Raw genomic sequence first — 15,655 nt, 5'->3', positions numbered from 1 at the left:
AATGTTTAAGGCCCCTCAGTCATCTGCAGTCAGATGTCAAGCAAGGAGGACGATTGTTCCCCCAAATAAATTGAGTAGTAGCGTGCAGGCTCAGCCATGGGCTTATGAACATTGCCAAACATTGGACTCTCACTTTTATCTGTAGTATGCATGAACATGTCCATTTGTTGGAGTTGGAGTAGTCCAAGTTTAACAAAAGAAATCATACTTGTAACAATGCCACCGTCAGTGATTTGGAGGAACAAAGCCAAACACCATTACAAGTGATCGATTTAGATAGCTTGAACAACCTCTTAACTATAGCATTTTCTTAAAGTTACTTATGCTAAAGTCGGCCTAACCCACCACTGGCCTATACAACTTCAATAACCTATACACTGACCTATACACCTTCAATAACCTTCCAAACATTCAGCTAGCAGTTATCTCTCTCTCCCCTCCCATCTCTATACACATGAACTTCTGCCAAACACATTAACACTCTTCTGGCTCGCCCCCTCCCCCATACACATAAACTGTGTAAAGCATCCACTATCTAAATATACAGTTGATTTTGCATGGAGATAGAAGTGTATTCCTTGTTTAAACATCTATAACGGATGTACTGGCAAACCTTTATAAACTGAAAAAAAAAAATAATAATAATAAAATGAAAGAGACGAAAGAGTTCATAACATTTTGTAACTCCTACTTGGAAGGACATAACCAGACTGTAAGAGTAATGACCCGTTGAGTATTTTTCTACAACAAGCAGTCTTTGTACTGTGACTACTGAATAGGAAGTCGCCTCCCGTGGTGGCCCAAATCTAATCCTAAAGCTAAATGGTCCCTGTGACCCAGACAAATCCATCAATCGGCAGATTCTTCAAATGTGTCGTCAGTTTCCAATGCATTACATTTACCCGGTCTCTTCTTTTCGTGCTAGATGTTGCATGCCAGCCTCAGAGTTTATAAATTCATTTCCACATCAGAGGTTTGGAAAAAATGTCCCTGGAATGCCTTGTGGAAACCACTCGTCCAGATGGCATGGCATAACTTCCAGGGCTGGAACTGCTTCTTACCGGGTACTTTTTGCTTTTTTTCTGCACTTGTGCATTCTTTCAGCAATACATATAAGCTTCTCCATCCTGCTAAGGTGAAACTTTATGACCCAAGCCAAATCATTGTTCTATTTATAAGTCACCGTGAGACTGCAGATGTCCCGTGCCTCCCTTGATGGTCTTAATCTGATTAAGAAACTGAAGATCGTATGTTAGGAATATGTGTGCGCCTAACCTTGGGACATCTTCCCTCGGCAAGTGAAAATCGAATTGGTTTCAAATAGACAAAAGCGTTAAAGTTGGGCTGTAAAAATATACAATGTAGCATTTGTTTTCGGGATGAAGATATACAATAGGTAAACCCCGTAAACTTCACGACACTAACTCAAAACATATGGTAAAACGGTTTGTCCAACGTACTGTAACCCCAGGAGGAGCTGGCTTCCTAAATATGTTTGGAACAATGAATCAATGAGTTTGGAATTTGAAGGGACGCCGTCTGCTGTATTGTAATATCGAAGGCCCTTTCGGAAAAAAAATGATATTTGTGCTGGCTCGCCTGACTTAACCTTTAATTTCCGATGAACAATGAATACAAATCTATAACCTTGAATGGCTCGAAATGAGAAATCTTCCTGCATATTGAGATTACATATTCCTTTTCGAAATGATTTCAGCACTTTTTTTTTCTCCTCAATAAGTTACAGCACCGGCTAGAGCTGTCCAACTTTAGCAAATGTGTTTGCATGTAAAAGTTGGTTGCTTAGCAACTAGACGCTAAACTACCATCTCCGTGTTTTGATGGGCTGTGACTGCTGCCTTTGCTAAGTTTGAACGTCCAGATGTCGTCTCCTAATGGCATGTTTACCCGCCATGAAGCAAAGGCATGAGGTACATTTTCCATTTCTGTTTACCAGCTAGGTCTACTTTGAACTTAGTGTCTATGTGCTAGCGAAATAATATTTGCATTTCATCTGTCAGTGAAATACATCTCACGAGGGCTTGTAACTATGAAATGCACTAAAGGTATGCATTAGCCAAACGCGGGGAAATCTAGAGCCGACGCAGAAAGCCAACTTTGGAATTTGTCATAAACATTACCTGGGGTGACTTTGTACATTCGCTTTTGTTGCTACCCGATAATCCATCCCGTAGCCTATGATATTCCATTAAGGTCTTTATGCAATCAGCACTATATTCTAGGAAAGTGAAGTAATATTACGGCAGATGAAAGAATATTATGCATTGACACGCAGTAAGCTGAAAGACGTATGACAAGCAGCACTAAAGAGTTTGCTTTGCTTTTCAGTACCCAGTCTATAGCTGCTTGGTACGGGGTGTATGTATATAAGTCGGATTTGCTGTAGACAAAAGTGATTTGAGTTACGTAAACTCTGTTTGCCATAGACTGAAAGGAAAATGATTAGGAGGGTGAAATTAGAGATAAATTAGAGATAATAGAATCAACCCTCTGACCCCAATGACTAAGACCAAGGCTTATGTCTCCTAAAGAAATTATTGATGTGTTACAAAGACATATCGAAAGTTTTTGTAGGCCAAGGTCTGGGTTTTGGTACTTAGACCCCCATCGGTTGCAAGATATAATCAGGCTAAGTGCATGGATATAGGCTTAATTCTGCAGCTCATCACTCATCTTGTTGCAGAAGACAGGCCATATAGACTTACAAGCGGGACAGAGCAGCAAACAAGGGTGTGAATCAGGCAGCTTCAGGCCATAGCTAGCCATTGGGGGTCTCCGAGACTGAACACAACTTTTTACATTTATTCTAAGTAACATTAACACTTTAATGAAGTGAGTTTTTGTGTGTTTGGGGAGTGAATGCTGTTGTTTCAAAACTGCAATTCCCATCATGCCTGAACAGTCAATGTTTTTGTTTTCTAGGCATGATGGGAATTGTACTTTTGGGATTAAAGCCAAGATTAGGACCAACAAATTTTACATTTAAAATCCAGTTTATTCTGGGCTTAAGAGTGATTAACAGCCTTTCCTGTATGTCTGTACATAGAGAGATAACTAAATGTCATTAAGAAGGACCACCCACTGGACTCCTACGCCCAGAGCGAGCAGCAATCTATATGAATATACAAGTTTTACAGATTTTTCTTTTCACTAAATTATATATCAATCTGTTCAGTAAATCCTGCTCTGCATGCAGCCTGCAGATGAGTTGGTATGTATAGGTTCCCAATGAACATTGATATACTATCCACTGTTGGATAAGTGGACTTCAGACTTTTGGGACCCCCCACTAATTGTAGCCCCATTTCTTGTATACTTATCCATGAGGCTCATCCATAGATGTACTGCTACTTGTCCCCTTCACTGCCCATTTTTGGTGACCTATTGCTTTCAGGAAAGTTACATCCTAGAATAGTTGTGAATCTTGTCTATTATCATGATATAGCAATGCTTGCCGAACCAAGTCATCAGACATATGTAGGCTAGATTTCTACTTCTGAAGCATGTGCAAGAAATTTAGTATCAAAAGTAATATTGCACCCAAGAAAATCGATGAACTTGGCGTTATTGTGCTGGTGCTGGGAACAATGACATGTTAGAGCTCTGATCTGGAAATCAATATTAATTTGAGCTCCAGATTTCAGGACATCTGTACATTTTTGAAGCAGAAAACTAAAATGCCAGAGAAAGAACACAATGTCAGTCATGTCTACCAAATTGTACCTGATGAATCAACACGATCCCTGCATATCCTGATACTCCACTCTCATTGTGTACTCCCTGTGTCATAGATGTACTGTAGGTGATCTAAGACGTAAGAGCCCACCTCCACACCCTTACCCCTCACATTCATTCCCTACCACTTTGTATATTAACAATGCACTTTATCTGGCAAAAGTAGTCGTGACCAATCAGAGATGGCTCCTCTATCCAGGGGCCCCCTATGAGTGACTTAATCTACCTCTATTATATATACGACTCCAGACTCCCCATACATTATTTTTTTATATAATTAACAGTGTTTTCCATGTTAATATGATCCTGGGGGTAGGCCTTAAACCTCTGATTGGCAGGGTGCTGAGCTCAAATGGGAATTGAACTGTAGTAACACTCCGCCACCACTATACAGTGAATGGCGCCAATTGCATATGGCCCTGCTCACTGTAGTGTTTTGGGTGCCAATTAGCAGACCTATTATTATTATTATTCCCCCCACCCCACCCCACCCGAGGATTATGAACCATCTATAAGAGATTTCTCTTCTGTAGATATGTACACATATACAGTAGATACCTATGGCATTACTGTGAGCATTATGATAATATTTAAGGGGGGGGGGTTCAATGGACTATAAAGAGCGACCACAGTCATGTCTATTGGACTTGGAAATGTTTGGCAGCCCTATAGGTAATACGTGGAGCACAGGCCAAGGGAGCCATGAATGCCTCATTTTTTGAGGGGACAGTTGGGTCCTCGTTCTCAAGATTGATGGGTGTTCCAGCAGTCAAACCCCCCAGCAATCAGCCTGTTATCCCATGTCACTAGGATGATAATCTGAGACTGGAATATCCCTTTAAGACAAGCAGGTAAAATGTCAGTCTTTGATAAATTTCTCCCTATATGTCTTTCAATAAGAAGGGAACATATCGTATTTTTAGCACCATCGCTACATCCCAGTTACAATTGAACCTTCATAGGCCAAAATCACACATTCCTATCCACACACACATTCTACTCCTACTCATGAGTGTTAGAAACAAGTGTGACATTGGGTGATTGGGTAAGTGAAGGTGCCAACAGTAGACTTTTCATTTATTTTTGGCATGGGGCAAGAGCACAGTTGTTGATGTGCAAAAAGAAAACACTACTGTCTCCTATTCCTGCCTGTCAACACCTCTCAGTGATAAGGTAGGGAGGATCATTCAAACATTCCTATCAGATGACGTTACAGGTGATGACAGTCCATGATTGCACACAGTACAGTCAGTGGTATTTTTTTAACACTATACCATTTTTTTTTTTTAGATCCATCACTCTGTGCCGGTTCGTTTTATCATATATCATTGTATAGTGATCATAGTTGTGTTCTGACTTTCAGTGGGATTAACTTTAGAGTTAAGAGTTATTAAGAAATTGAAAAACACAACACAATTAAAAAAAAAACACAACTTGTGATATTCTAGGAGGACCGCCGCCTATCCTCCCGGATCTATTCTATACTCAAAGTAAAGATATTTATAGACTGACGTCCACATCTATAGGTCCAAGAAATATATTTACTCAGTATAACTTTATATGAGTGCTTGGTAATGTACACGAATATAACACGGTATATAATATGAATATGTAAGGAAAAACCTGTCACTTTCTTGGCTGGCACTTTCTCCGTTTTCTCCCCGATTTCTCGGCTTAGATTTAAATAGCACATCTTGTAATAGATCTGTTGCCATGTTCCTTCATGATTTTATCATCAAGTTACCATGACATTTTCTGAGGTTACTCCGACTGTAAAACCCATCGTGAAAGGTAAATTTATTGTATTATATAATCCACTCTTATTAATATCTCCTTACATAAGGACCATAAAAGAAATTCCCAACGAAAGGGCCTGCTAATGTCATCATAACCTGGAGAGCAGTCTGGGAAGATCTACATTCTCCTTATCTGAACTGCTTTTACTCTGAATAAATACATTTTTGTTATTCTTGGCCCGAACCTAACTCATTGTTTACGCACAGAAATCCACAATTCAGCAGTCTTACATCCTCCAAGCTGCTCTGCCCATGGTCATGGTTTGACCTTGGGTAGAAGAACAATAAGAATTTAAGGAATTGTCTTCATTTCGGATTTGAAAATTTCCCATTTATAAGTATAAAGTAATAATGAGTGTAAAAGTCATGGTGGCTCTGCAGGAAACCGTTACCACTCACTGTAACCCACCGGTCTCCTGTATTTTCCGGTTCTGTGAAGTCACGGCTCCACCGACAAATTCTTGCTCAGCCAATCAGTGACTGGGAAGAAAAACCTTTGCACTTACTGACTGGCTGTGTGGGTAGTTTCTGTGGTCTCGTAAAGACACAGGAAACTGAGAGATTCTGGAGACCAGAGGGTGAAAGGAACAATAATGAAGGATATCACTTCATTGTTATGTTTCCACCACTCCTGGCCTCCCTGTTTTTAACTTTTGCCCGGAGTACCCCTTTAATAGGAGTCCAAGCTCCTGTATATAGTTTTCTTGGCACTCTACACTGTTGGCTCTGCTCGTTTAAAAATGAGTAAAAAATTTAAAGCATCACAACTACCCCTGGGTGGCCTGATACATTTAAAGGTCTCTCCTTTGGTCTCTCCTTTCAATGTCCAGGAGCAGGGACACTTGAATTTGACAGGAGCCCTTGATTCTGTACTAGATATTTTTAGAACAAATTTTTAAAAATATTGTAAAATTTGGAGCAAAATGAGTCCATGTTGAAACAACTTGCCCATGTCATAAAATGGCCATATATAATGCATATATGGGCCACAATATGGCCGATTCATTGCATACGTGAATATGAACAACATGTTACACTAAACTGTTAGATCTCTGTAACTGGCAGAGCGTCACTTAACCAGCTCAAACTATTGTTCATGTTTAATTTTTTACATGATGGTCGGCCAAAATCAGCCAATGCTTATCTCATGTATAAGACCAATTGTAGTTCATTAGTTATTTAGGACATTTCTGAAACTTTGGCCAGTCCTGGAGCTATAAGTGTAGTGTTCACCTACACCTTAAAGTTATCATCAAACTCTTAAACATTAATTAAAAACTTTCTACTTCTATAAAAGCTCAACTCAACTATGAATGAGAACAACCTATTTTTCCCTACTGAATGCTCTTTTTCATTGCCATTTTATAGATCCTTCTGGGGGAAGTGACATATCTCGGAAAAACATTAAAGCTCTTAATAATAATGTTTAGCTCCTTTAGAGCAGACGTGGTGTATGGAGAATTTTTATAGGAACAATTAGTCTCTGACCAAACAGCGTAAAATCAGATTTTCTCAGTGGCGGGCATAAGGAAGAAGCCGGTCTCACAAATTACAGTCAAGTGGCTCCGATACCGAAGGCTTTTGTAATTAAATCAGAGGTCTCCTTATCAGCCTGTTGCAGTATTCCTGAAATTCTCGAGACGATAGAGTAAAAAAAAAGAAAAAGAAAAAACAAGAGCATATGGCGTTGAGTGAATGGCTTAATACAAAGAAGCGGGATCCGTCATACACGTATGTTAATCCTGTCACCTGTGATGAGGCTGTTACCAATACGCGTCTCATCAACTTACTTCAGCTACACCGCTCCGTAGCAGCAGGATGGTGATAGACAAGCTTCAACATCATGGTCGATTATAAAACAGGAATTTGTAGGCAATCTGCATTCTTACGTCGTAGTTGAATTATAGCAATTTTATTGCAGGAATGTCTAAACATGCTGTGTCACCTGGCACCTAGCTTATGGCAGCCAGAGAGAAACAGTACATTCAACCTTATATTATAAGCAGCATATGATTTATTTTTTTTTCTAATATTGTGGGTGTTTGTACAAGTAGCACAGCTGAATTTATTTTTTCACTGTTGTTGTTTTGCATGGACTTCCACCATAGACGGTGAGGTCCTGCCATCCTCTTGGTTAGTCTGGTGAGGCCCAGGTATGACTTTGCTCTGTTGGGTGAGGTCCCAGTAGAAAACGTTTGAGAAGCGCTGCTGTAGACTGTTATGGTACATCTATGGGTGGGGTAATGAGGTGGCCAAGGGGGTCTTTTACCATTCAGCTCTAAACTATACTTACTTATCACTTCTTCCCTGTGTTGCATTATGTATCAGAATGAATAAAGCACCATCTCTTCCCCATACCTTATACTGCAGCTCTTATACGGCTCCATATTAGCTCAGGCTCAGTTTTCTGTGTGTTAGCTTTGCATAGCATGTTTTCGTTCCAGTGTTGGTGTTTGAGATGGAAAACATGGTATAATAAGAAAACATACACAAAATAAGCTGCCAGGGTACAAAGCAATCAGCATACATGGGGATCGCATCCCCGCCAGCTTGTTTTGTGGATATTTATTTATCACAGTATGTTTTTGTTCCAATGTTGCTGTTTTTCATTCCTATCAGCAACATTGGCCGGAACAAGTGCTGTGCTAAGTAACACTGGAGACCCGTAGGGGGACACAGCCGCCATCTTTACAAACTGGTTACAGACTTTGCAAAAAAATAGATTTGGTGATGAAGCAAGCTTTTTGCAAAGTTTGTAATGAATCTCTGTTGTGAAGTAATCATACATGTATCACCTATGTTTTATTGTATTGTATGTTTATGTATATTGTATGTATTCTTTCTTCTATTGTCAGGGATGACTTTGGATGTGTGATTTATGTCTACTATATCTAAGAAATTAGGCTTACTGTATGTCTATGTCTATTAACCTTTTCTGTCACTGCTTATATATAGTGGGGCTAACATATCATTAAAATGAACTTATATTATGCTTAGATAAAAGACTCTGTACCCACAATCTGACACCCCCCCCCCCCCAAAAAAAAAAAAAAAAAAAACAGCTTGTACATTTTTTTAGCTTTTAATCTAAGATCTGTCCTGGGGTCTGTTCGACAGGTGATGCAGTTATTTTGCTAAAAAAAAAACACTTTTAAACTTGCAACCCTGTGTCAAATTGGTGTAGCCTAAAGTACTCATGCCCTAGGATTGTGACACGCCTCCATCCCTCCTCCCCTCGCTCCTCATTATTAGGAAGGCCCCTGGAACATTTTCACCTATTCATCACCTGTGTGAACACTGCACATGAGCTGGCTTGTTAAGGCACCTGTGCAGTGTTCTGACAGGTGATGAATAGGAAAAGTGGTGAAGAGGGCGGGGAGGAGGGATGGAGGGGCGGCGCAATCCTAGGGCATGGGTACTTTAGGCCACGCCAATTTGACACAGGGCTGCAAGTTTAAAAGTTGTTTTTTTAGGACAATAACTGCATCACCTGCTGAACAAACCCCAGGACAGATCTTGCATTAAAAGCAGCTATCCGAAGGTACAAGCGGTTGGGGGGGGAGGGGGGGGGGATGGGGGACAGACTGTGGGTACAGAGTTGCTTTAAAATAAAAAGCTCTTAATACAAACAAAGATATCCATTAATATTATATTGACCAAGGTGAGTAATACAAGTCCCAGAAAAATAAAGTGTGTGTATCTTAAGGTAATTGTAGTATATACATCACTGAGGGGTCTGTACCAGCAGGACCCAGCAATGAAATATAAATGTGGGAAACCATGTACGTAGCCAGTGCTCCAATGAGCTTCCCCCCAGAAGATGTTAGGTTCATCAAAGAACTAACAGTACAATTAACACAGTATAATGAAACTACTTGCAAATAATAGTAGATAACAGTTCATAAAGGACACTTCAACAAGTGGGATAGGGATGGGTAACCGTTTGGAGGGATGGGATCTGTATCTATCAAATATTTATTGTATATCCTATGTCCAGGGTGTAAAGATCTCTTTAAGGGAGCTTTCAGATGATGAAACTTATTTACTACCAGAAAGGTTATACTCAAGAAGGTGTAGTAGAAAGGAATTAGACTTGGATGAATTCCCAGCTAGATTGTACACAGGAAAAGAAAGTCTGTTACAGGATGTACACTAGACAGGAAGTTGAGTTAACCAAGATGGAAGAATTGACAATTTGCAATAAAAGCAGAAGTCAAGTATAAAAGACCTCAGCAAGTATCTTGCTGATATACGTTCATTCATTAGAAATAGGTTTCATCATCGGAAAACCTAAATGATCTTCCCATCTTATACATTGGATATACAATAAGTATCTGATGATTCGAGATCCCCACCTCTTCATAACAGGGCTCACCCAAGCTTGTCCCATTTGATATTTGTAATTGGTGCCATTATTCTAGCTTCAGTTTTACTGTAATCCAAATGTAAGTCCCCTGATGCACCAGGCACCTTCTGGGGAAAACTCATTGGGACATTGCTTATGTAATTTTCCTTGATTTATACTGCTAGTTGGTAATGCTAACACAGACGTCTAGTGACTTGTGCTGCGTATCGTATATATATGAAAGACACATAAACACTCTGTCTTCAGTATTATCTTCATATAGCACTGCATTAAAGGGGTTGTCCGGCGATAAAAAATTATTCACAGAATAACACACATTACAAAGTTATACAACTTTGTAATGTATGTTATGTCTGTGAATGGCCCCCTTCCCCGTGTTTCCCCCCACCCACGCTAGACCCGGAAGTGTGGTGCATTATACTCACCGCATGTCGTGTCGTCCACGGTCTCCGATCGTCAGCAGTGACGTCTTCTTCGTGAGTCCGGCGGATCTTCCCGAGTGCCGGCAACCCTCTGCAGCGTCATCCGAAGCTCAGCCGCGATTGGCTGAGCATAACTGTGCTCAGCCAATCGCGGCTGAGCGGCTGATGACGCGGCCACGTCATCAGCTGCTCAGCCGCGATTGGCTGAGCATAACTGTGCTCAGCCAATCGCGGCTGAGCTTCGGATGACGCTGCAGAGGGCGGCCGGCACTCGGGAAGATCCGCCGGACTCACGAAGAAGACGTCACTGCTGACGATCGGAGACCGTGGTCGGCACGTGAGAGGTAATGTATAGCGCACCACACTTCCGGGTACACGGGTGGGGGTGGTGGGACACGGGGAAGGGGGCCATTCACAGACATAACATACATTACAAAGTTGTATAACTTTGTAATGTGTGTTATTCTGTGAATAATTTTTTATCGCCGGACAACCCCTTTAACTTCTAGAAGAGAATAATTTTTTCCCAAATTTATACAAAATTGGATGAAATATGTATTTCTGTGTGTCCTGTATGGTTAAGCCATATATATACTCATATATTCAGTGAGTCTGCTCTTTAGCACTTGTTTTTCTACCACATTGGTCTGAATAATAAGGAAATGTGACCGTTAGCTGGCAAGGAAGTGTTTGTTATAGAGACAGGTGATGCCTGTAATCTATTCCACTCCAGCCAGACCCCCATCCAGCGGCCGCAGGGCTCGTCTGTGTAAGTGGCTGACAACACGTTGTTACTCACTGTTAGCGTAAGAAAACAAGATTTGCATGACTTATTTTTTTCCTTCTTCTTGGGCAGGATTTATGTGGGCATCATTCATGTGATACCCTGGGAATGGCAGACGTGGGGACCATATGCTCTCCTGAGCGCAGCTGTGCAGTAATTGAAGATGACGGCCTCCATGCAGCTTTCACCGTCACTCATGAAATCGGTATGTAGTGCTGTTTCTGTTCTGTAGCCAAATCAAACACCACAAACAGCTGCATCAGGATCCAGAATACCCGGCAATGAATTCCAGGCCTGCCCTTCTCCGTCTATTAACCTGCACACATCGCCCCATTCACATCACACTCTCAGCCAGCTACAGGGGTGGACACTACATGCTTCACTTTAGGTTATCATTAAAGCTTCTGCAGATCCCATATCGAGACTCTATGTATTCGGTAACAGCTACACTCAGCATGCAAATCTCATGGGGGTTACCCAACTAATGCAAATCACACGGTTCAATGAGCCAGATAAGTACAAGCTGCAATGCAGTAACTTCTCCCCGACATCTGCAGGTTTTTGCTTCTCGGAATCACAACTTCTGTGAGACAAACTTTGGGTTTTGGGTAGGAATGTGATGTAATATTCCAGTTTCCTTATTATGTTTTATATTAGAAGTGATTTATGGCTTCTTAGATGGTCCAGCCTGGAAAAATTATATGCAGGTGGAGCAGAATGGTTCAATATAGATATATAGGAGTTAAAAGTCAGGAACGTGACCCCCTTAGGCTAGGGCTGCACACATACTTTATGTAGTAAGATTTTTCAATTGCTGCAGCTGCAGAATGGAGGAATACATTGAGTTATATAAAGTTAAAAGATCTGGGAGAGACTATAGTTAGCAGAGATTTCTTCTGCCTACTTGTCGGTTGGGGCCATAAAAATCATTGTTATCGTCTGTACATCTGGGTGTGTGTAAACAGGAGATATGCAGCCAATAACAGTGCACTTTAATGGCTGCTCAAGCAATGCAGCAATGCAGCTGTCAACCACATGTGGATTGTAAAGTGACCCATTCACCATCATTATCTGCAATATGGCACCATTCAGGCGTCATGACCATACAGCAATCAAAGTCATTAGTCTTGAATTGATTGGGGCTGAGCTGCAATACCAAAGACAACCTGTGGACGACTAAAGCGCTGTTTTGAAAGAAAGTTGTCTTTTGACTTGTCTGTATTCATAGATGAACACATGTAATGTTACCAATGGGAAAAGGAAAGGTCTAGTTCATGGGTCTTCAAACTGTGGCCCTCCAGCTGTTGCGAAACCACAATTCCCATCATGCCTGGACAGCTAAAACTTTGGATTTGGCTGTCCAGGCATGATGGGAAATGTAGTTTTGCAACAGCTGGAGGGCCGTCGTTTGGAGACCCATGCTCTAGTTGGTCATGGTTTACCCTGTCAAAATTGGCTTTCTAGAAGACAAACCTAACACTCACTTAGGGTCCTATTACACAAACTGTAGATCGGCACTCGTTTACTTAGCTATTACTCAGGCCGACTATCAGGCAGCAAGGGCTGCACGGGTATCGTTAGAGATGTCCGTGCAGCTCTTGCCTTTAGTGTAAAATAATAAAATATTAACTCATCTTACCACGTTCCCTGGTGTCCTCGAAGGCCTTCCCTTGTGTCTGTAGCTATGCATTCTGTTCCGTTCTCTGCACTGACAGGCCACCAGCCGCTCAGCCAATCACTGGCCAAGACAGTGATTGGTTGAGCAGCCACCAGCCTGTCTCAGCCGGTGATCGGCCGAGCAGCCGCGGCCTGTCAGTGCAGAGAACGGAACAGAATGCAGAGAACGGAAAAGTAGGCAGAGCTGCACTGCGGGGAAAGTCTCAGAAGACACCAGGGAACGTGGTAAGGTGAGTTAATAGTTTATTATTTTATACTACAATCATTAGCAGTCGGTCGTGCATCACTGTTACAAGTAACGATGCGTGCCCAACGTCCGATGATTTTAGGTCTAGACCTAAAGAAACAATCAGCCGATGATCGTTTTATCGGCTCACCGTTCTCTCTATTACACAAAGCAATAATTGGCCTGATTCGGCTGACTACCGCTCCGTGTAATAGGGCTCTTTCTCTCGTTGATTAAACATGACTGTATTCATTGTACATTACCAGTAGAAGTTGCTGAAGTTCGGGTTCGTATGAACCTGAACTATCGTCTTCTGATTCCCGCTGTCTGCAGCCTCCGTAAACAGGGTGGATACAGCATAAGGACCGCCTGGTAAACTGGGATACAGCCTATGCCAATGTCTGTATCCCATTTTTCCGGGCTGTCCGTAAGGCTGTATCCACCCTGTTCACGGAGGCTGCAGACAGTGGGAATTAGAAGCCGATAGTTCAGGTTCATACCAACCTGAACTTTGGCAAATTTTGTCATCTCTAATTACCAGCTTATCTACAATATAGCATAATATGTCATGCAGGTGGCTTCCATTAGAGTGGGTGGGCAAACGAAAATATGTTACAGTATATTCACAAGACAACCTCTTTATTAGTAAGACACATTATTATTACTAAGGTCAGCAGGAGGAAAGCCTGAATTGCATTGACAAATATGCCTCCCTATGTGTACGTTATATTAGAGATTATATTAGCCCTTACAATACCAGCCAGGGTATAAGCTGTACTATATTGTAATATTGAAAAGATGCTCCACTACCGCAAGCTGAAGTAATAGACAACGTACAATTATTATGATAGGCTTGGACCACAATGCCATAAGGATTGTAGTAGATTAGAAGGGATGTAACTAGTGGTGGTGTCCTTGGCCTAGAACGATTAGATTGCTGAGATTTTCCACATGTATTTCCATTGCTATAAGCATAGTCTTGAAGGTGATTTCATAACCTTGCTCCACATTGCAATAACCTTTCTGAAATTCCACTGCTTTGCAATGCAGACCTTCATATAGCTCACAACGAATATCAAAGGGAAAGGTTTAATGGGCTTAGTGTGTGTAGTAATAAAATATAACTGGTTCTGTAAGGAGAAAACTAATCTACCGAGCAGAAAAAAGAGAAATAGGTTGAGCCGAAACTCTTGGTTTGGCCTTGAATTTGACTTTTTTAGGATTGGTGCTACCATCTTGTATTTAGACTATACCGCCTAATGTGTCACGCAGAAACTTATAGCATTTTCTCGTTCTAATTTTTGTATTTCGTTTAATCATCTCTTCAAGGGATAAAAAATACAAAAATTACAACAGAAAATGCAATAGGTTACTAGACTCTGGAGGCTTCAATCAAGTTATACAGCAGGGAATAACCTAATGCATACCATCATAGAATAAAAAAAAAAGTCCATGTATGGTCCATGTAAGTTCATTTGAGAATATGATAGTGGAAGTCAATAGCTGGACCTCCATTGATGCCTTCAAATTAGCGTTTATAACACCCAGGGGATAGTTACACCTCCTCTGACTTGTATATTCTTGTAACTTAAAGCTATATATAGCATGGCCTTCTCTATGTGCAATGGATGGGTTTTCTTGGTTGATGATTCCAAGATATAGAAATCGGTAAGCTTGACCAAGGGGTCTACGATGTCCTTGACCAACTATAAGGAGCCATTTATTTGGGTCATTGGTATTAAAACCTGAAGTGTCCAAAATTACTTAAATTGGAAAAGTAAAGATTATGTTGATGGGAAAAGCAGAGGAATCAGCTTATAGTGTATAGGCCAGAAGCTTATGTAAGGGTTGGAGACCATCAGTGTAAGCTTTTAGAACTTATATATGAATCCAAGGGGGTAGTTAGATGGGTCTTGATGGGTTTGTTCAAAGTTTTAGGTTCCCTGGCCAGTGTATTTTATTACATGGCTATGGCAGCAAACTAAATTTGCCCCAGGAGGGGAAAGAGAGCCTGACTATAACCCTGTTTAGGTCATTACATGGTATCATGTGTACAAAGTACATAATTGTTTTGGATTGATCATCACTATTTAAAATTTTCAAAAAAAGAAAAAAGAAGAAAATATTATTTCGTGTTCTTGGCAGGGGAAAAACAACACGAGGGAAACTGATTTTAAAACTGCCAACTTGAAAACTACTTACAATTCACTGCCAAATCAGAAAAACGCTTCCCTTTGAGTCCTGGTTCACTAGTTCAAACCACTTTAAATAGCAACAGCAGAATAATGTGTTATGAAGTTGTGTTTTCTCAATCTGATTACTCATTTCTCTCTGTAACGGCCTGTAACCAATTAGGTGAGTTACGTGTCCTCAATGTCAACATCTGTGACCACTACAGGAGCGTGTAAAGGGTCCAGCTATGGGGTAATTGTAAAGAGCTTCATGAATATTGGGATCGGAATAGAATCATGACGAGGTTATCAGTAATCCTTATTGTGTTGTGTCATCACACCTGGTTTTCCAAGGTGAACACTTTATATTTCATAGTGGCCATTTCTGGTACTGCAGGTAGCTCAGTTCCTTTCATTTCAAAGGGAATGAGCTGAATTTCCAGGCACAGCCACTATT

At 40.9% G+C, this 15,655-nt stretch overlaps 1 protein-coding gene across 1 annotated transcript in view; it reads left to right on the top strand.

Moving 5' to 3' along the window:
* Nucleotides 1-15,655, top strand: part of ADAMTS5 (ADAM metallopeptidase with thrombospondin type 1 motif 5) — an 89,429-nt gene that overhangs the window by 11,041 nt on the left and 62,733 nt on the right. The window contains exon 2 of the mRNA XM_069944361.1: nt 11,197-11,329. Coding sequence (XP_069800462.1) covers nt 11,197-11,329 — 133 coding nt within the window. The remainder of the gene's footprint in view (nt 1-11,196; nt 11,330-15,655) is intronic.

This window comes from Dendropsophus ebraccatus, chromosome 11 (assembly GCF_027789765.1).
Source record: "Dendropsophus ebraccatus isolate aDenEbr1 chromosome 11, aDenEbr1.pat, whole genome shotgun sequence".
Classification (NCBI taxonomy): domain Eukaryota; kingdom Metazoa; phylum Chordata; class Amphibia; order Anura; family Hylidae; genus Dendropsophus; species Dendropsophus ebraccatus.
Note: the sequence above shows the minus strand (reverse complement) of the source record. Positions and strands in the feature narration are given on the sequence as shown.